We start from the raw sequence: 21,662 nt of genomic DNA on the forward strand, positions 1-21,662 counted from the left end.
AGCCCGGTGAGCGCAGCCCACGTCCGCACCCGACATCCGCACCGTTGCGGGGGGGGGGGGCGGGGGGGGGCTTTCGCTTGTTTATTTGGTTTTGTTTTGCAAACTAAGGGTCTTGTGTCCTCTAAGCAAATAGTAACCGCCGCTGAACACAAGTACGAGCCCACCTCCTCCCTCCTCCCTCCTCCCTCCTCCCTCCCTACTTCCTCCTTCCTCCCTCCTCCCTCCCTCCCTCCTTCCTCCCTCCTCCCTCCCTCCTTCCTTCCCTCCTTCCTCCCTCCCTCCCTCCTTCCTCCCTCCTCCCTCCCTCCCTCCCTCCCTCCTCCCTCCCTCCCTCCTTCCTCCTCCCTCCCTCCCTCCTTCCTTCTTCCTCCCTCCCTCCTCCTTCCTTCCTCCCTCCCTCCCTCCTCCCTCCTTCATTCCTCCTCCTCTCTCCCTCCCTCCTTCCTCCCTCCCTCCTTCCTTTTTCCTTCCTCTCTCCCTCTCCTTTCTCCTTCCTTCCTTTCCTTCCTTCTTTCCTTCCTTCCTTCCTTCCTCCCTCCTTCCTCCTTCCCTCCTCCCTTCCTTCCTTTTTCCTTCCTCCCTCCTACCTCCTACCTTCCTCCTTCCTTCTTTTCCTTCCTCCCTCCCTCTCCTTTCTCCTCCCTCCCTTCCTTCTTCCCTCCCTCCTTCCTCCTACCTTCCTCCCTCCTTCCTTCCTCCCTCTTCTTTCTCCTCCCTCCCTCCCTCCCTTCCTTCCTTCCTTCCTTCCTTCCTCCCTCCCTCTTCCCATTCTCTTTTTTGAGCACAGTGTAAGCCGGGCCCAGGCCCCTTCCAGGCCTGGCACCCCTGGCACTCACGGGAGCCCAGGGAGGGGTGCGGGGACCTTGGAGGGACCTGGCAGACACCATCCCGGTCCAATCGTGCAACCACCACGGGGCGCCAGGTGAATGCACCTCCTCCTGATCACCAGGAGACATCACGCAACCCAGACTGAGGGACAGCTCCGACATGACCCGCACCCCAGCGCCAGCGCCATCAAAGTCCAGGCCACCGAAGCCAAGGAAACGGCCCGGAACAGAAGGAGGCCTTGAAAAGACAACTGAGCTCAGATGAGGTGTTCGAGTCTCTGGTCACAGAGAGTGAGAGTTAGGTGTATTCCTTTTTTTTTTTTTTTTTTTTGGTCAGTTGTGGGGCTTGAACTTGGGGCCTGGGCGCTGTCCCTGAGCTCTTCTGCTCAAAGCTAGCACTCTACCTCCTGAGCTACAGCACCACTTGCAGTTTTCTGGTGCTTCATTGGAGATGATAATCTCATGGACTTTCCTCAGATCTGAGCCTCTGGAGTAGCTAGGATTACAGGTGTGAGCCACCAGCACCTGGCTGGTTGGTAACTTTTAAAATACGTTTCCTGTACATTTGAATATTTCAGAATAAAAGGAATAAATGAAATTCGCCATCACAGTCCCGTCTGCACCAGCTTTTCCTTGGGACTGGTGTCAACACAGCAGCTGTCTCTGGTCCCCCAAACTTAACTCCTACCATCCTAACACCCAGTCTTACCAATTCTTTCTTCTTTTTTTAAAAATAAAATGTCTTTCATGAACTGTGTAACTTGTGGGCAAGGATGGAAGAGGGAAACTGGGGAAAACCAAAGGAAGGGGTGATTGTCCAAAAAATAAAGCAATTTCTCATTATCTGACATAACGTGATAAGCCCTCTGTACAACACCGTAACAAATTATATTTTTAAAAATGGACTTCATGTAGCTGCCTTCTTCATTAAACCTCTTACTTTAAAAAAAAAAATGGCTCCATACTTACACAGAGAGTCTGTGAAAGAATTTGTATAACAAAGTTCACTGCAACCCCTAAGGTCCAACAGTCCCAAGTCAGGATTACTGCTGTTTTCTGAGGTCAACTCCTAGCCGCTCTCCTGGTCTCCTTTCGCTCCCTCCATCCTCCCATCCTGTGAACAGTTATGGGAATGATCTGCCTACAAGCATATGGTTACCGTTGCTTCCCACAGTCCAGGGCCAGGCTCCACCGTGATCCCGAAAGCAGTGTTGGTTGAACTGAGCCCAGGTGGCCTCATATCAAAGGACCAGAACCTTCCCCAACTACAGAGGAAAAAAATGTTTGTGGATAGAACTTTCTCAACTTGCAACTATATTTTCCCTGTATTTTTTTTCCCCTGTAGATGTAAAGATCTACACCTTGATCTGCTGGCATACAGCAAATGACAATGATTTAGTGACAGCACATAACTTTAGTAGCTTGTGGAGTGTGTGTGTGTGTGTGTGTGTGTGTGTTTAATGGGTGTGTGTTGGCAGTTGTGATTTTGTTTTGGGGTCCGGTCATGGGCCTGAACTCTGGGCCTGGGCACTGTCCCTCAGCTCTTTACCTCAAGGCTAGCGCTCTACCACTTGAGCCACAGTGCCACTTCCGGCTTTTTTTCCTGCTTATGTGGTGCTGAGGAATGGAACCCAGGGCCTCATGCATGCAAGGCAAGTGCTCTCCCACTGAGGCACCTTCCCAGACCCAGGCAGTTGTGATTTTTATAATACCTGTTGTACAGTCAATTTCTTCCTTCATTACTGTTGCATTTTGTGTGTGCACGTGTGTGCGCGTGCACCAGTCCTGGGGCTTGAACTCAGGGGCCTGCGCGCTGTTTCTGAGCTTTTTATTGCTCAAGGCTGTCATGCTGCCACTTGAGCCACAGCTCCACAGCTTCTGCCTTTTTGCTGGTTAATTGGAGATAAGAGTCTCACAGACTAGCCTGCCTCTGAGCAGGCTTTGAACCGCGATCCTCAGATCCTCAGCTTCTTGAGTAGCTGGGTTTACAGGCCTGAGCCCCTGGTGCCTGCTGCTAGTTTTTGATTATGGGATGAAACATGGAGCAAAATGTTATCATGAACAAGTTTGAGAAAAGCCACCACTCTCAAGGTTAAATATTTTGCTTTTTTTTTTTTTTTTTTGTCGGTCGTGCGGCTTGAACTCTGGACCTGGGCGCTGTCCCTCAGCTCTTCAGCTCAAGGTGAGTGCTCTACCACTTGAGCCACAGCGCCACTTCCGGTTTTCTGGTGGTTTATTGGAGATAGGAGTCTCACGGTTTCTCCTGCCTGGGCTGGCTTTGAACCGCAATCCTCAGATCTCAGCCTCCTGAGTAGCTAGGATTACAGGCATGAGCCACCAGCGCCCGGCTTTTGCTGCCTTCTTATAGTTTTTCAACTTTTCAACTATTATTCCCCTTGACTTGAAAGTTGTCTTTTTTTTTTTCTTGGAACCTGCTATATCCCTGGAAAACTTCCTTGCTCACTCCTCTCTATACAAATCCTCAGTCTTATAAGACCCAGTCAATTCTCCACTTGGTAAAAATTTTGAAAATCAAACTATAAGTCTCCTTTTTTTTTTTTTTTTCCAGTTGTGGGGCTTGAACTCTGGGCCTAGGGGCTGTCCTTCAGCTCTTCAGCTCAAGACAAGCGCTTTACCACCTGAGCCACAACACCACTTCCAGTTTTCTGATGGTTAATTGGAGATAAAAGTTTCACGGAGGGGGGCTGGGAAGGTGGGTCAGTGGTAGAGGGCTTGCCTTGCATGCATGAGGCCCTGGGTTCGATTCCTCAGCACCACATAAGCAAAAAGAAAAGTTTCACGGAGGGGCTGGGAAGGTGGCTCAGTGGTAGAGTGCTTGCCTGCATGCATGAGGCCCTGGGTTCGATTCCTCAGCACCACATAAGCAGAAAAAGAAAAAAGCGGGAAGTGGCACTGTGGCTCAAGTGGTAGAGTGCTAGCCTTGAGCTGAAGAGCTGAGGGACAGCGCCCGGGCCGAGTTCAGGCCCCACGACTGGACCCAAAAAAAAAAAAAAAAAAATTAGTTTCACGGACTTTCCTGCCCAGGCTGGCTTTGAACCACAATCCTCAGATTTCAGCCTCCTGAGTAGAGTATTACAGGTATGAGCCACTGGCACCTGGCTATAACTCTCCTTTTTCTATCTTAGAATATTTATTATTTCCACCAACCATCTATTACACAATCAAGTATTGCCTTGTGGGCTCTCAATTTTTGTTGTGTGGAACTGTACTTAACATGTTTATACTTAGCACTTAATGCAGTGGTGCCTCATTTTTTAAATTACTGTGGAAAGAGAAAGAAAATACGATGGAAAAGCCACTGGAGAACATTGTCAAGTTAAGGGGTTGAGACTTTGTTTTTTTAATAAAAGAATGCTTCTCAGGCAAACTGTCATGTATATATGAATCACAGGAGATCTTATTAAAAGTGTAGAATCTAGGGCCAGGTGTGGTGGCTTAAGGCTGTAGTCTTAGCTACTTGGGAGGTGGAGGTAGGAAGGTCAAAATCCTAGGGTTGGCCAGAGCAAAAAGTGGAAGACCTTATCTACAAACAGAGAAGCAAAAGCAGATTCTGATTCATTAGGTCTGGATGGTAGCCAAGATTCACCATTTGTAGTAAGTACCAAGATCTCATAGAAGAACTAACTCTTCAGCAATGAGAGGCTGCCCAACTGTACAGAATTTAAAGGGCAGGAGCGCCCTCTAGTGTCAGAGACTAAAGAAGCAGGCAGAGAGAGGCGCATCTCAGGTGGTCTGATGACATTCTGGTATTAGGCCTACCGTACAAAGAATGTGGGAATGTGGAGTGAAGACTCTCAGTCTAGAAGGTGGGAGTAAGTAAGGTTCGAAGAGAAATCACTAGTGGACAGAATACAGAATCCTATGTGAGGAATAGCCCCTAAGCACGAACCCTCCAGTGTAATTGCCGTGTGTCTGAGACCTTTCTAGGTTTCAACAAGCTCCTTGTGTCCTTGGTCCTTCCCGGGAGCCTGGAGAACTCACTTGCTTTCCTATCTTCTGTTCTATACTTTCCATGCCTCACTCTTGTTCTTCATTCAAGCTTTGATTTAAAAAAAAATGGAGTTGCTAGGCATTTGTGGCTCATGGTTATCACCCTGGCTACTTGGGAGGTTAGGAATAGGAGGATCTCAGTTTGAGGCCAGCCCAGGCAAAACATTCTCAAGATCTCTTCTCAACTTGTAGTTGGGGACAGTGGTGAGGACAGGTCAACCCAGGCCAAGTTTGGGAGACTGCGTTTGGGAGGATTAGGGAGCAGGCTAGCCCAGGCAGAGAAATCCGTGAGTTTCTTTGTCTCTAGGGATAGAGGCTGGCTGAAGGAAGCTGGACATAGTGGTGCCCCTGATTCCAGCCGCGACAGGCTCTGTCTCACGCACAGGGATGAGAGCATGCAGTACTTGCTGTTTCGTGCCTTATTTCACCTCACCCTACACCCTCTAGGTCCATCTGTGTTGTCACAAGTGACAGGATTTCACATTTTTTGTGGCCGAATAATATTCCACTGTACATCACATTAAAAAAATCTACCCATAGCTGCCTGCAGACACACCCTAACATCCTAGCTATTCAGCAGGTTTGAGAATCTTGGTTCAAAGCCAGCCTGGGCAGACAAAGCTGTGAGATCCTTATCTCCAAGTACCCAGCAAAAAGACAAAACTAGAGGGATGTGTAGCCAAGTGAGAGCCCAGAGCCCTGAATTCAAGCCCCAGTGCCCAAAAGCCATTCTTCTATCAAGAGGCGCTAAGGTTTATCTCCTAGCTTGGCTATTGTGTCATACACACGGTTGTGCAGGTGTCTGGACATGCCAACTTCACTACCTTGATGGCATCTTCCAACAACCAGCACCCCTTTCCTCCTCAACGGCCTGCTGGCAGGGACTGTGTCTGTCTCCATGGCTTCCTTTGGCCCTGATGCCACAAAGATAATTACACGGTGCCCTGGGTTTAGAGTTTTGCAAACACAGTCAGTGTAGGGACATGTTACAAAGGATGGAGGAGAGCTCTTGCCACCCCCATTCCTAATGGCAGCCTTCCCCGCCTCTTAGCGCCCTGGGGCTGATGCTCATTCCTCCCTCTGCATCCTTCTCTACTCTCCTGTCCCATTTCTAGGAAGATGGGCTTCTCAGCCCGAATGCTGAATGGAGACAGGTTGCAGGCCTGGCTGTGGATGTACAGAAGCATCCGGTGGGGAGAAGCCGGGGCCATTGGTGGAGCTGTGGCTCTTTGGAGGCAAACACCTCCGGCTTCAGTCTCAGCTTTGCTTCTTTGTAGCTGTGGTCACCTCAAGCACATGACTTGATTCCAGTTTTGCATCTATACAACGAGGAGTCTTGCGGAAATTAAACTAGCGTTCAGAAGCAACTCATGAAGCCAGGTACTGGTGGCTCATGAACTGTAATCCTAACTATTCAGGAGGCTGAGGATCATGGTTTGAAGCCAGCCTGGGCAGGAAAGCCTGCGAGACTCTTCTCTCTAATTAACGGCTAAGAAGCTGGAAGTGGAGCTGTGACTCAAGTGGTAGAGTGTCAGCCTTCAGCGAAAAAGCTAAAGGACAGCATCCAGGCCCTGAGTTCAGGTCTCAGTACCAGTGCGCATGTGCATGTGTGTGCACGCATGTGTGAGCACACACACGCCACACCACACACACACTCCATAGGTAGCTTATGATGGACAGTTCAACACATGCCTAGCTCCTTCCCCGTCAGACTCAAATCTCCTGCTTATCCTGGGGTGTCGGGGCAGGAATACCCTGGCTGGGGCTGAGATTTCTAAATCCATTGCACAACCACCTTTCAATCACCCAGGGCTGCCCGGGGAGGAAAGAATGGCTGCTCTGTTGCATTGTGGGGCAGGGTGGCGTGGGGAAGAAATTTCCAAACACCCCAGTTACCTCCCAAGACTTTTTCCAGTTGCCCAAGCCAGAAATCCACCAGTCACTCCTGACTTTTCTTCTCCCACCAACCCTCTCTACATGTGGAAGGTCGGCCTTTCTCCTGAGAACAGTGTGTCCCCTTTCGTTCTTTCCACCCTCCGCGCCTTCAGTTTGGGTTTCCATCGCCTTTTCCCTGGAAAAGGGCAATGGCTCCCTGCCAATGACAACCTTCAGTGCTGTTCCTCGGTGCTTTCTCACCTCCCCGCGCGAGCGTCACGCTCCCAGCTGAAATGCCTCCTTGGTTGTTCAGGAAGGGGAAGCCTACCTCCCCAGCCCGGTCAGCTTCCTGTTCTGCCTCTTGGCTGGCTCTCTCCAACTCAACCTCCGTCCAACTCCCACAGCTCTCCTGGACAGTTGGGTCACAAGGATGGCTTATTGGGACTGAGGGTTTGTCCAGACTGGGGTCTTTTAGTGCTAAGGCAAGCCATAATGGCTGGTCACCTTTACCTCTGTTTATTTTGTTTTGTTTTAATCTCTTTCCTTTTTCTAGAAGGTTCCCCCTGGTCCCCCCCCCTCATCTCACCTCCTATTTACTACTAAATAATACTCATCTCTGGCTTCCTGTGTGGCAAGTGTGTGTGTGTGTGTGTGTGTGTGTGTGTGTGTGTGTGTGTGTGTGTGTGTTCTAAGGCTTGAACTCAGGGTCTGGGTGCTGTCCCTTAGCTTTTTCACTCAAGGCTGGTGCTCTACCACTTGAACCACACCTCTACTTCTGGCTTTTTGACTGGTTACTTGGAGATAAGAGTCTCACAGTGCTGGGAATGTGGCTTAGTGGTAGAGTGTTTGCCTAGCATGCATGACGCCCTGGGTTTGATTCTTCAGTACTGCATAAACAGAAAAAGCTGGAGGGGACACTGTGGCTTGAGTGGTAGAGCACTAGCCTTGAGCCCCAGACTGGCAAAAAAAAAAAAAAAAAGAAAAAGAATCTTATAGACTTTCCTAGCTGGGCTGGCTTTGAACCTCAGCCAGTCCTCAGATCTCAGCCTCCCCAGAGGCTCTTAGTCTCTTCCCCTGGCCCACCTCTTATGGGCCACATGGTGATCACAAGTCCTGTGTGGAAGCCCTAACTCCTAGCATCTTAGAATGGAACTATACATGAAGATCGGGCCTCTGAAAGGAATTGGGTTAAGGGAGGTTATTAGGCTGGAACCCCAACCCAGTGTGACTTAGGTCCTTGTACAAAGAAGAGATTCAGAAACAGACACACGGAAGAGACCAGGTAAAAACTCAGGGATAAGAGGGCCATCTACCCAGAACATCAAAAGCCAGGATACCTTAAAGCCACTTGCACATCCATGTTCATTGCTGCACTAGTCACAACAGCTAAGTTATGGAAATAGCACAGATGTCCTACAGTAGAAGAACGGAACAAGACAATGGGGTGCCTACACACAACAGGATTTTACTCATCCAGTAGAAATAATAAGGTCGTGTCATTTACAAGGACATGGATGGCCCTTGAACAAATTGTGTCAAGTGAGGTAAGCCAAGCTCAGAGAGACAAATGGCAGGTGTTTTCTCTCATGTAAGGAAGTTAGATTAAAATACAACCTTGCATGTCAACATGCAGGAGTCAATGCCTTCACACATAGATAGACTAAAGGAGGGTACACTAAAGGAGGCGTGACTCCTCCCAGCAACGGATGTACTTACTGTCCATCAAAATGAATACCAGGAAGTGGAAACATGCTTTGGGGAATGGACAAAGGGTGTGTGTGTGTGCAGGAACAGAGGGAGGAAGAGTGGTCAAATGTAGTCATTATATCTGATGTACATTATGGAAAAAATGAGCTGTGTAACTTAAGGATGGGTACGGGAGGGCAAAGGGGAAGAAGGAAGAACAGGATGACAATGATCAGGACTCATAACGTGACTGAGGGGACGGTGACCTCTTCCTACAACTACTTAATAATAACAACTTAAAAAAAGAAAGAAAAAGGGCCAGTGGCTCATGCCTGTCATCCTAGCTACTCAGGAGGCTGAGATCTGAGGATCGCGGTTCAAAGCCAGCCAGGGCAAGAAAGTCCATGAGACTCTTATCTCCAATGAACCACCAGAAAACCAGGAGTGGTGCTGTGGCTCAAGTGGTAGAACACTGGCCTTGAGCTGAAGAGTGCAGGGACAGCGCCCATGCCCAGAGTTCAAGCTCCATGACCTACTAAAAAAAAAAAAAATGAAAAAGAAAGAAAGAAAACCCCAACCCTACTGATCCTCTGGAATAGTGGAGAAATGAATTTTTGTTGTTGAGGCCACCTGGTCTGTGTGCACAGCCCTAGCAAACAATGCCGCATGGTAAATAACTCCTTCGAACAAGCTCAAGACTTGGCTGTGCTGTTACTTCCTTCCGGATGTTCCTCACACAGCTAATACACCCACAGCTACCATCAGATGTCTTTCCATTAGCCCCATGGTGCTCAACTCCAAGATGCCATTTCAAAGAGGGTACATTTGCCGACATTGATGCCGTGAATTCCTTTCCCCCTGAAATACTGTCAGACTCACTTGTACAACAAGGTATTCAAACCAAAAGAGTTCCCAACAGGGAAGCCAGGCCGGGCCAACGGGCCATGTGCATCAGCGTGGTGGTTTCTGCGACCGGCCTTTCCTGGTCTCCCATCCCCGATCTTGTCACTTCTGTCCTCTTACTCTGGAGCCCGGATGGGGCGGGACTGCAGCTCAGGGGGTCTCTGTAGGTGCTGCACAGGCGTTTGACAGGCTGTCACAGGGGTGAGGGGTCCCACGGAGGGATGAGGAAGCCAGGCAAGATGAGCTGGAACTTTCAGCGGGGAGCTGCCACTTAGGGACATCTAGGGAGAAACAGAGTGTCATTAGGAGGCAGGTTACTGAAACATGGAAAGAAGCTATGGCAATGCAGGTGAGTTCATGCGATGGCAGGGTGGGAGAGGGTGGCTGACAGCGTCACCCGCCACCATGGGATCTGCAGGCTACCCTGCTCCTAAGAAATTCTCCAGTCTCCAAAATGTTTCACCAACATCATTTTCTTTGGATCTCAAGAAAGTCACGTGAGGTAGGGAGGTATTAATCATCGTCATGATACAAGTAAGTGAGGAACGGGTTCCACACGGACAGCCTGCGTTGGCATGGTTCAAACTCACAGCTGGGTCTGGAGACTTGTGATGAGCCATGCTTTCTGGAACAGTGTTCTATGCATCTGTACTCACAGCTCTTCTCTCCCAAGAGGCCTGTGGCACAGGGTGACGTCCAACCCCAACTCACAGTGACAAAGGATTTCTCCATGACATCTGGCCATCCACAGGAAAAGGAAGAGGGACAAATAGAGAGAAAGAAAGGAATAATGCAAGCTGAGCTTGTAAGAAGAGACAAGGACTTTTTTTTGGGGGGGGGGGAGCAGTGTACTGAGGATTAAATTCAGGGTGTCATGCATACTAGGCAAGCACTCTTATCATCCGTGACATGCTCTCAGCTCTTTTTTGTTTTAGTTATTTATTTATTTTTGTTCCAGTCCTGGGGCATGAACTCAGGGTCTAGGTACTCTCCCTTAGCTTTTTTCCTCAAGGCTGGGGCTCTACTACTTGAGCCACAGCTCCATGTCCAGCTTTTTAGTGGTTAATTGGAGACAAGAGTCTCGTGGACTTTTCTGCCCAGGCTGGTTCTGAATTGTGATCCTTAGATCTCAGCCTCTTGAGTAGCTAGGATTATAGGCATAAACTACTGGTGCCCAGTCCAGTGCGACAGTGAGAGAGAGGAGAGAGAGAGAGAGAGAGAGAGAGAGAGAGAGAATTGAAGCTTGTCCTTTGGGCCTCTTGATCAAAGCTGGCACTCTACCATGTGAGCTACAGCTCTTTTTCAGGCGTTTTGCTGATTAATTGGAGATGCTGGTTAATTGGAGATAAGAGTCTCACAGATTTTTCTGTCCAGGCTGGCTTTGAACTGCAATCCTCAGATCTTAGCCTCTTAAGTAGCTAGGATTACAGATGTGAGCCACAGGCACATTCTGTTCTGAATGGAACCTTGTATCTCCTAACAAGCCTGCACGCCCCTTGTGAGCAAGGCTTCCATCTTCTCGTTCCCTGACTCTCCAGGTGTCTGCTCACAGAAAATCCAGAGGTAAGGGGAAAGCCGCAAGTGGCTGAGGGAAAAGGCAGGGAGAAACAGGAGCAAATGATCTTCCCGTAAGTAAAGTTTTCCGTGCTGTTTTAAGGTCCTGTGATGGGCAGAAGGTAAGGGAATGCACTGGAGTGTTCCTTTGTGCTGGGTTGGGAATGCTGGAGATAAAGTAATAAGTTTTTGAATGAAGGAAAAGCCTGTGATAACAAGAACCAGCGAGTCACACCTTGGCTGTAACACTTTCAGATCTAATCCTGTTAACTACAGTTGCTTCTCTGTCACTGTTTTTAAGGAACCCCTGGGCCTGGGGGGAGTGGGGGGGGGGGGAGTTCACAGGCCCAGGCAGGCCGCTGGCAGCTCTCCATGTTCACAGCACACAGTCCCAGGTCCCAGGGCTCCCCGGCCCTGCCCCTGCGTGCGCTCTGGGGGCTCCTCACCAGCTCTCCAGACTCCTTGAGTTCTCTCTTCTCCAAGATCAGCTCAGACACTCGATGGAAGACAAAAGACAATATGGAAGGAGCAGGGGAGTTAGAGAAACGAGGTCTTGTTCGTGTTTGGGCCTCTCACCACAGCTTGCATACACCACAGTGGTCTTAGGTTGCAGCAATTTGCGGGTTTACCTGAAGCTGCCCACTGGCAGCTCAGGAAGGCAGAGAGAGAAATATACTTGGCAATGAAAGACTTGGGACAGGCACTGATGGCCCAGGAAGTGGGCCAAGAAACAGGATCCTGCAGAATTCCAATAATCCCAGTGTCCAAAGCATGCCTTTACATTTCTCATCTACTTCCTTCCATTTAAAGACTTGGCAGCTGAGAGCTGGGTGGCTCACACCTGTCATCCTAGCTACTCAAGAGGCTGCGATCTGAGGATCACAGTGTGAAGCCAGCCTGGAAAGTCTATGAGACTCTTCCCTTCATTAAACTATCAAAAGAGCTGAGGCTCAAGTGGTAGAGCACTAGCTTGAGCAAAAGAAGCTCAGGGACAGTGCCTAGGGTCTGTGGCGGGGGGAGGGGGAAAGCAAACTTATCTAAAAAAATCCTAAAGCTAACAGGGTTGGGGACATGGCTCAAGTGGTAGAGTGCCTAACGTCCTAGCAAGCACAAGATCCTGAGTTCAATCCCAGTACCAATAAAAATAAAAGAAGGTAAGACCTGGGAGGCAGAGGTCGGAGGATGGAGCTCTGAGGTCAGGCATCAGAGCTCACAGTTTCACAGTGGCTGCTGTCTGTCATCCTCAGCCACACAGTGAAACACAAGGAGCAAGGCTGGTGGCCCAGGCTGGCCGGGGTACAAAGCAAGACCAACTCAGAAGGAGTGGAAGGAAGAACTCAAATGGTAGAAGTCTTTCACGGAAGCACAAGCCTCCGTACCAACTCAGGGAGAAAAAGAGAAGAAAGCAGAAGTGTTTTTGTTTGCATCCCAGGACTGAACGGATTCACAAGGCTTTCCACAGGGATCTTAGTGGAGAAGCCCCCCTTCCCTCCCCCACCCCCAGTCTGTCACTGAGCCCAGAAAGCTGCTCAGACCTGTCTAGTCACCTTTGTGTGTGTATATGGGGGGGGGCGGAGAGGGGAGCCCTATATTTGGTCAATATTTATAAGGATGATATTTCCTTTTCCTTCTCCCAGGTTCTAGAAAACAGAAGCAAGGTGTTAGGCAGAAATAATCCACAAGGTTTTAAAAAAGCCTTCGGCCTGTCTTTGTTCTTAGTTTGTCTTGGGGTAAAACTGTCCTGGCAGAGGAGGCAAAGTTAGCTGCGACTTTGAAATTTAAAACCAAGATGATGCGTTTACACCACTCAGCCACCCAAGTGGCTAAGTAGAGCACGCTGCAGGTCAGGCACGCGCCATGATGTCTGGACAGCTTGCTAAGGATGATGCTCTCTCTCACACACACACACACACACACACACTCACACACACACACACACACACACACACGAACACTCTATGTAGACACACATATGTATTTTGTTTCGGTAGTTCTGGAGTTTAAGCCATGCCATTCATCATTTTTGCTCTGGTTATTTCTTGAGATAGGGTATTACTTTTTGCCCAGTACTAGCCTGGACCAAGACCCTCTTTATTTACACTTCCTGCTAGAGCTGGGATAATAGACATGAGTCACCATGCCCAGCTACTGGATGTCAAGGGAGCATGTCTTGCAAACTTTTTGCCTAGGTTGGTCTCGAACGTTGATCTTCCCAATCTCTATTTCCTGAGTAGGTAGGATTACAAGCAAGAGCCACAGTATCTAGCCATATCTATTTATCTATCTATCTATCTGTCTGTCTGTCTATCTGTCTGTCTGTCTATCTATTTATCTATCCGTAGTAAGGTAAACATGTCCTTACTGATATGTATAAAACTAAGAATATTACATATTTTACAAACTCAATCTCTCCTATATAAATCCTAAATCGAAGGTAATTTGTGTCAAAGATTTCAGTTTAACTTTAAATGAAAACAAATAGCCATTGGGCCTTTGTCTAAGCAGTCAGTGACAGGGAAGGGAGTAGAATCATTCCAGTGGGAAACGCCAAGATAATTTATTGTTTAGCACTATAAAACAAGAGGCGACAAGTCAGAACAAGCACACAGCACACACTCTCTTAGCTACAAAGGAGGAGTCTGAACACTCTAAGTGCAGTCCCTTGCGAGAGGGTATTTTGCCACGACGACGATGATGATGATGATGATGATGATGATTTTGGTACTGGTCCTGGGGCTTCAACTCAACTGGTCCCTGAGCTTCTTTTGCTCAAGGCTAGCACTCTACCACTTGAGCCACAGTGCCAATTTTGGCTTTTTCTGGAGGTTAATTGGAGATAAGAGTCTCTCAGGCTTTTCTGCCTGGGCTGGCTTTGAACAGTGATCCTCAGATCTCAGCCTTCTGAGTAGCTAGGATGACAGATATGAGACTGCCGCCCAGCGCCACTCAGAGTCTTTATCCATATGGTCTTTTCTCCCTCAGGTACCAAAGCTAACAACCAAGCTGGTGATTGGCAGGCACGGTGTGCACACAGCCCAGATTCGGTCATAATGAGTTCAACACATTCATGCTCTTCAGTCTAGGTCTGTGGGTGACATGGAGGAGGAGCTGGTACAGGAAAACATGGGCAGGAAAAGGTTCAAAATTACCCAAAGGTCTCAAGAAGAAATCTGGGGGGAGATCAAGGCACAAGCCACAAGGTCCCAGTTCCACAGGCTGCTGTTACCACCTTCCACAGTGGGGCTGCTCTGGGCCCTCTGCCTGCCTCACTGGAATCCTTCCTTGGATTTGCAGGTGGTCATTCACTGTTGCTGCTACTACAGGTAGAATTATCCCTTATCTGAAATGCTTGGGATGGGAAATGTTTGGGACTCTGGAATCTTTACGTATATACAGTAAGATATCTTACAGATAGGACTCAAGGTTCCATAGGAAATGCATCTAGGTTTTAGATATGCCTTTCACACATAACCTGAAGGAAATTTTACAGAATATTTCAGTGTTTCTGTGTTTTGAGTGTGACTGATGGCAGGAGGTCAAGTGTGGGATTTTCTAACTTGTGGGGTCATCATAGCACTCAAAAAGTTTTGGATTTTGGACCAGGAACAGTGGCTCACATCTATAATCCTAGCTAGCTGGGAGACAGATCAAGAGGAGAACAGCTCCAGGCTACTCCAAGCAAAAAAGTTCATGAGACCCCATCTCAGCCAATAGCAGGTGGGCCAATGGCATGTCTATCTCCCAATTGCAGCATCAATGCGAAGACTTTGAGGGTTGTGGACCAGGCCAGCCCAGGCAAAAAGCAAGGATGTATGATAAAAATAACCACAGCAAAAAGGGCTGGTGGTGTGGCTCAGGTGCCGGAACAGCTGCCTAGCAAGCAGATAATCCAGTACTATCAGAAAAAGAGGAAAAGATGTGAGAGAAACCAATTCTTACTGGCTTAAAATTACAATTCACAAATGTAGTAGGAATTACCACATATGCTTGTGTGTGTGTGTGTGTGTGTGTGTGTGTGTGTGTGTGTGTGTGTGTGTTTGTGTGTGTGAGTGTGTCAGAGTCCTGGGGCTTGAACTCAGCCCTGACGTTTTTTGTTTGTTTTATTTTCTCAAGGCTAGGACTCTACCACTCGAGCCACAGGTCCACTTCTGGCTTTTTGGTGTTTAGTTGAAGAATCTCACGGACTTTCCTTTCCAGGTGGGCTTCAAACCACCATCCTCAGATCTCAGCCTCCTCAGTAGTTAGGATTAAAGGTATAAGCCACTGACACTCAGCTGAATCTTTTAAAAATCATAACTGGTAGTAATATGGATTTTTTAAATTAAAAACTTGATTATCAAGATGATGTACAGAGGGTTTATAGTTAGATAAGTCAGGTAAACAGTACATTTCTTTTGGACAGTGTCACCCCTCCCCTCGCTCTCCCCCAGTTTTTCTCTCCCATCCCCCCACACAAATTGTATAGTTCATTTTCAGCATAGTGTCTAGTGAGTATCACTGCTGCATTTGTTCATCCTTTGTTTCTCCATTTCTGTGCCCCCAAAGACAGATAAAGGAACAAACAAGACAAAAAGAAGGCAAAAACAACACCAAAGTGGAAGAAACTTGTTTCCATTTCCTGGAGTTCACTTTGATATTTTATATGAAGAGATGCACATAGACATTGCAACTTAGTGATCCTCTCCCAAGAGTCTCCTCCTTTGGTCTCACTGTGTGAATGCCCAGAGTCCTGTATACTTGTATACTTTATTATGTGCATTTCTTGATACTTATAAAATTCTCACAAGAAGTCCCGGAAGCCGCAAAGCATTAATGATGAGATCTAATTTTTATTCCCATCTTTCTACCAATTGTTCGCACCAAACAGCACTTAGATGAAGCGATTATGACTCAGGCAGCCCCGAGGACCTCGTCTAGAATTGAGAGCAGAAGAGAAAATTAGCTCCCTTTCAAAGTCACACCTATTAAACAGAGGAAGCCTTGCACTTCGGCAACGCCGGCTGATGTCAAATGGTCTCCCCCGGGACGTTTCTCTTTTTAGACCGAAATCTCTTCTCTATAGCTCCAAGTAATAATAAAAGGAAGATGGTTTTCCGGCCTGATGATCACAGCCTAGGGAGGTGGCCTAAGGAGCAGTCTTTGTACTCTCGTGCACTTCTGTGCTTTTTTCTCTTCCAGACCTTTCCACTTGACAAAGCTTCTCCAGCCACCAAACCCCTTCTGCCATGATAGACGTCTCAGCCGGTTTCAGACAGTCTTCTGCTCAATGCCTATAGACTTTGCCACTCAGCACTGGCTCCTTGGAGTTTTACCAGATTCTCCAGGTCTTCCTGAACTCGCCCGCTCCTCCAAAACCTACCAAAACCATGGAGGAGCTGAGTGCCTGTGGTTCAGACCTGTAATCCTAGCTACTCAGGAGGCTGAGATGTGAGGATCCAGGTTTGAAGCCAGCAGGAAAAGTCCCTGAGATTCTTATCTCCAATTAACTACCCAAAAAGCTGGAAGTAGAGCTGTGGCTCAAGTGTTAGAGCACCAGCTTTGGACAAGAAAGCTCAGGGATAGTGTCCAGGCCCTGAGCTCAAGACCCTGGCCTGGCACAATAATACAACAATGACAACTACAACAAAACCAAATTACAACCATGTACAGACTCCCCTGCTCTCCTTTTCCTTTCCCTTTTCCCTCCCTCCCTTCCTTCCCGTTGTACTAAAGACCGAGCTCACAGCCTTAAGCTTACTCTATAAATGAACGAGGCCTCCTGCCTTCCCTTTTGCCTTGGTCACTTTCAGCGTGGGATCTTGCTTGATGAGTGACAGGAGTATGGCCTTGGGCCATCGTGCCCAGCTGATGTGGGGATTTTCTATCAAACAAAGTCAGGAGTGTCTCCATTGGAATCACACCTGGGCTGTGTCTACCATAACAAATGTAGCTCTAGGGCCAAGCTAGCAAATGTTCTCCTTAGCACGCCTAACTGGATTGCCTCAGCTTGCTCTCCTCCGGCTCGCCCATCCAGGATTTCTTCACTTTCACAGCTGTCTTACATCACGCTGGTGACCTGTCTCCCCTGCGGTCTGGCTCTATGCAGCCTCCTGCAAAGGGCCACAGGCATCCTTGTAACTCTAACCAACCATGCTCCTCACAGGCCAGCACATGAGTCAAAGGCTACAACAGACTTTTACCTAGCGCATTATATGCTCTTCAGCAAAACTGCTACACATTCCTAGCAACTGTACTCAGCATAGTTACAAAACTAATAGCAGTAAGTAGCTGTGATCATGGGCTTTGTTTACTAATAGCTAACTGTTGTCTCTCATTGCTTAATTTTCTCCTGGTTTCCTTTTTAGCCTTCATTAGCACGACTTTTTAACTTTTTAATTTATAATGCATATTTGAACTTAAGCCATTTCTGCCAGTATTTTCCAGATGGCTAACGTAAGTCAAAGGCCTGCGTGGGACGGCTCTTGATTTTTTTTTTTAAGCAGGAGAAACATCTGACTGTGCTGATCATTTGCCAGTATACATTTTTATCCTTCTTCAAACGTTCTGTTTTTCTCTGAGCTACTCTGCTCCTCCTTGCCTAGTGGAGGTGGAAGTGCTTCATAATGACCCGCCTGAAAAGCCTCATACAGTTATGTTTCACAATTAATGGTTTCACCGGCAATTTTACTGCTTGGCTCAAAGCTTTCTGTTCCTTTGGTTGCCTACACATCTTGGTGATAAGCTTTCCTACCAACAAATGAGCCCTTCAATTTTAAGAAGCTCATCTTTGGCTCTTATTATTACATATAAACAGAAAGTAATAAGAGAACAGAGAACGGAGCTCTGAAAATGATTTGTTCATCAGTACTTACAGACAATGCTCTCCATTGTCATCTATTTTATATTCATTGTCCTGGCATGTGGATCCTCAGCTTTTCTCAGAACCCTTTATGACAAGGTAAGGACTTTTTAATTCCACCCCTATTTCCTTTTCTTTTGCTCCCCAAACTCCTTGATGTGTTAAAAGGGATTCCCTGGGGTCCAGATCCACAATTTGAGTAGCTCTGCTATGAATTACATAACATACCCTAGTCACAATTAGTGACTTTAGTTAGGTAGTCATTTAGCTGTTTTTTTAATCAGAGAAAGAAAAGTTCTTAATTTATTTTTTCACTTCCTTGCCTCTGTTCCATAGGACTCAGAGCAGAAGAAGAAAAAAACCAAGGATAAAAAGACACCCTCTATCCTGGAGCTGGTGGCTCACACCTGTAATCCTAGCTACTAAGGAGTCTGAAATCTGAGGATGGAGGTTTGAAGCCAGCCAGGGCAATAAAATCTATGAGACTCTTATTTCTACTAAACTACCAAGGAAGTCAGAAGTGGAGCTGTGGCTCAAGTAGTAGAGTGAGCAAAAGAAGCTCAAGGATAGCAGCCAGGCTTAGCTCAAGCCCCAGATCCTACTCACACACAAACACACACACACACACACACACACACACACACACACACACACACACACACACACACACACACAATGCTCCCTGTGTATTATGCAAGTTTATACACATCAATTTATCTGGTCTTTCTTTTTAAAACAGCCAACTGGAATAGAGGCTCAGATTAAAATCTCCCAGGTCTCAAAGCTCATCAGAGAGTCAGAGGCAGAACCCAAGATTTAAACAAGCACTTGATGCCTTCTAATTCAAAATGCAAATCCAATTTCACAAATACAATTAGCAATCAGGCAATTTTCATAACATCATATGGTAGATGTCTTATAAGGGAAACTTACCAGTGACTGTGCTTTTCTTAGTCTAGCTCTGTCCTGCAGCTGGTTTTTCTTAGAACGTGTCTGTCGGCTGAGGTCCGGGGTCACTTCATTTCTTTTCCTTTGTCTGTAATTGCAAAGAAGTAGGTAAATGATAAATGATCATTTTTAAAACTGGGATGATTTGCATAGATATTTGTTTGATTTCTGTTGCCCTAGTGACTTAAAAGGTGTCTTCACCCAACTAGAAATAAGCCAATTGTCTATCAATAATGAACAGGAGGAATAAACTCTGGCACATCCTCATAGGGACTACAATGACTTGTGAAAAGAAAGCAAATTTTTCTATAACAAGCTCTCCATGGTATAAATGTTACACGGAGCTGGGCGCCGGTGGCTGAGATCTGAGGATCTCAGTTCAAAGCCAGCCCCGGCAGGAAAGTCCATGAGACTCTTATCTCCAATAAACCAATAAAAAAACCGGAAGTGGCACTGTGGCTCAAGCGATAGAGCGCTAGAGCACTCACCTTGAGCTGAAGAGCGCAAGGTTCAAGCCCCAGGACTGACAAAAAAAAAGTTAAATGGAAAAGTGAAAGATGAATTATTGTATGTTGAGTTCCATTTCAGAAATGATTTACTTAAAATATAATATACACTATTTGCTTGTACTTTCAAAAAAAATTTTGGCCATATATATGTATATATGGTCGGTTCTGGTGCTTGAATTCAGGGCCTGGGCACTGTCCCTGAGTGTTTTTGTGCTCAAGACTACCACTTGAGCCATTTTGCCACTTCAGTTTTTGAGTGGTTAGAGATAAGACTCTGCTCTGGCTTCAAACAGCGATCCTTACATCTCAGCCTCTTGAGTAGCTAGGATTACAGGCATGAGCCACTGGCTCCTGGCCATATTTTTTAAAAGGGAGATTACACCTTGCATTTTTGGAAAATGTTTCTCTGTATTGTGGAGAGATAGGGACTTCAAATCTGCCTTATCTGGTCTGCTTCACTTAGAACCCATCTGCATGTTCCTCAAAAATATAAGCCACGGTGAAGACTTCAGGTTTAGGCAAAATCCCTATAATCTAAAGAGCAAAAGAGAACAAAGGATCTTGTCCATGGAGCTGAAGGCAGTAACACAGAGAGACGATTTATTTCCTGTGACTTGCACACAATTATTTGAGTATTCTTAGAAGAATATCTCCAAAAGATGAAAATGCTGGCAAATCTACAGCTGTTTTCAGTAATGTTGTTTGTGTCAATATCAGCATTTGTTGGGATAAAGCCGGGGTCTTCAATTTGGCCTGACTCACAGGCCACATTTGCCTATGCCTATAAATAAAGTTTTATTGGAACACAGTCATGCTCATTGTTTTTTTTTTTCTTGCATGGTGTCTGTGGCTATATTCAGTCTTCAACAGCAGAGCTAAGCAGTCATGCCAGAGATTAACCATATGTCCTGAAAAGCCTAAAATATCTCATGCCTGGCCCTTTACAGAGATTTGCCTGAAATAATGGGTGTAGGTGGAGCTTCCATGGTTACCAACAACACAAAAAGAGAAACAACCAGAACATATGTGCCTTATAGGAGACGTGCATGTGGCTGCTTACATGCTCTGGACGGGGGATGATATAACACTGCCCAATGGTGGTGCCGTCTGGAGTCCAGAATGTGGGAGACTCTACAGAATTGATGGGGAGAAGGGGAGAGAGCGAGGGAGGGAGGAAGGGCGTACGGAAGGAAGGCAGGCAGGCAGGCAGGAAGGCAGGTATAGACCAAAGCAAGAACAAAGTGATACATGGATCAACTGTAATATGGAAACCTTATCTGGAATCCATATTAACATTTCTGCCATTGCTGTAGAGGGTTTTTTTTGTTTTTTTTTTTTGTCCCTCTTCCCCTTCTTTGTGCTGGTCCTGGGGCTTGAACTCAGGGCCTGCATGCTGTCCCTTACCTTTTTTTTTTTTTTTTTTTCCTCAAGGCTAGCACTCTACCATTGGAGCCACAGCTCAATTGGAGATAAAAGTCATAGACTTTTCTGCCCAGGCTGGTTTTGAACTGTGACCCTCAGATCTCAGCCTCCTAAGCAGCTAGTGCTGAACACCTTTTCTGTTTATTTTTTTAAATTATGACCTCATCATGTCTCTTAAGACTAGAACTTTCTTCCACCTCTCTCTCTTTCTTTAAACTCCCATGGTACAGATTTTTTGAGGCCCGATCCAAAACTCCTATGGAGTGTACCACCTTCTTGTTTCCTCTCCTCATTTCCTCATGGTGTCATTTGCTGTGACTTTGACTGTTAGAGAACAGGAAGTTAGGCTAGAGTTCTGGTTAAGGGTAGATTAGTCTCCTAAATTATTCTGATAAACAAAGAAGTTAGAAGGATTTGGAGCTTCTGACCTTTGCCAGACAGGCTCAGGATCACAATTGTCTAGATAATTAAAGCGAATGATATCCGTTGGATGTCTATCAGAGGATCGCCAAGGTGGGAGTGCCTTCTCTCCTAGGCTAGTCTTCTTTTTTAAAGAGGAGGAGGACCAGAAGGCTGATGAGGGAGAGTGCTTTCCTTCTAAAGAATTGCTCGTCACAGGCCGCACATCAGCAACAATAAATCCATCTTTGGGAGGAGTCTAGAAGAAGACAATTTATCATGTCTGCTCTCAAAGTCCTGGGATAATAATGACAACAGTGAAACAAAGAATATCATGATCATCATTTCCACCCCAGCATCATCGTCACCATGGTAACAACAATGGTGATGAACAGCCCCCACCTTAAAAGTTCTTGCCATGTTCCAGGCCCTTTCTCAGGCAGTTTTCATGAACTGTGTTACTTAACCTTGATAGTAACTTTATAAAGTAATGATTATTGCTCCTGTTTGACAAAGGAGGAAGACCAAGACAGGAGAAAGCAGTTAATTTATCACCAGAACATCAGGAGAATTTGCATGTAGATTTCAAACCCAGATTTTCTTGTTTTGAGGTACTGGAGATTGAACTCAGGGCCTTTGAGTTTGCTAGGCAGGTTTGCTAGGCTTCTCCTCCAACCCCTTTTTGTGTTG

The 21,662-nt window shown here is 46.7% G+C and overlaps 1 protein-coding gene across 1 annotated transcript in view; it reads right to left on the bottom strand.

Annotated features, from left to right (window-relative positions):
• Positions 1–9,399: 9,399 nt before the first annotated feature.
• The window catches only part of Fbxo16 (F-box protein 16), a 34,170-nt gene continuing 21,907 nt past the window's right edge, over positions 9,400–21,662 (bottom strand). The window contains exons 6-8 of the mRNA XM_042699843.1: positions 21,002–21,231; positions 18,628–18,730; positions 9,400–9,583 (exon numbers count right to left, since the gene is read on the bottom strand). Coding sequence (XP_042555777.1) covers positions 9,419–9,583; positions 18,628–18,730; positions 21,002–21,231 — 498 coding nt within the window. The 3' untranslated portion in view covers positions 9,400–9,418. The remainder of the gene's footprint in view (positions 9,584–18,627; positions 18,731–21,001; positions 21,232–21,662) is intronic.

Source organism: Dipodomys spectabilis, unplaced genomic scaffold (assembly GCF_019054845.1).
Source record: "Dipodomys spectabilis isolate Male_0828 unplaced genomic scaffold, ASM1905484v1 ptg000263l, whole genome shotgun sequence".
NCBI lineage: Eukaryota > Metazoa > Chordata > Mammalia > Rodentia > Heteromyidae > Dipodomys > Dipodomys spectabilis.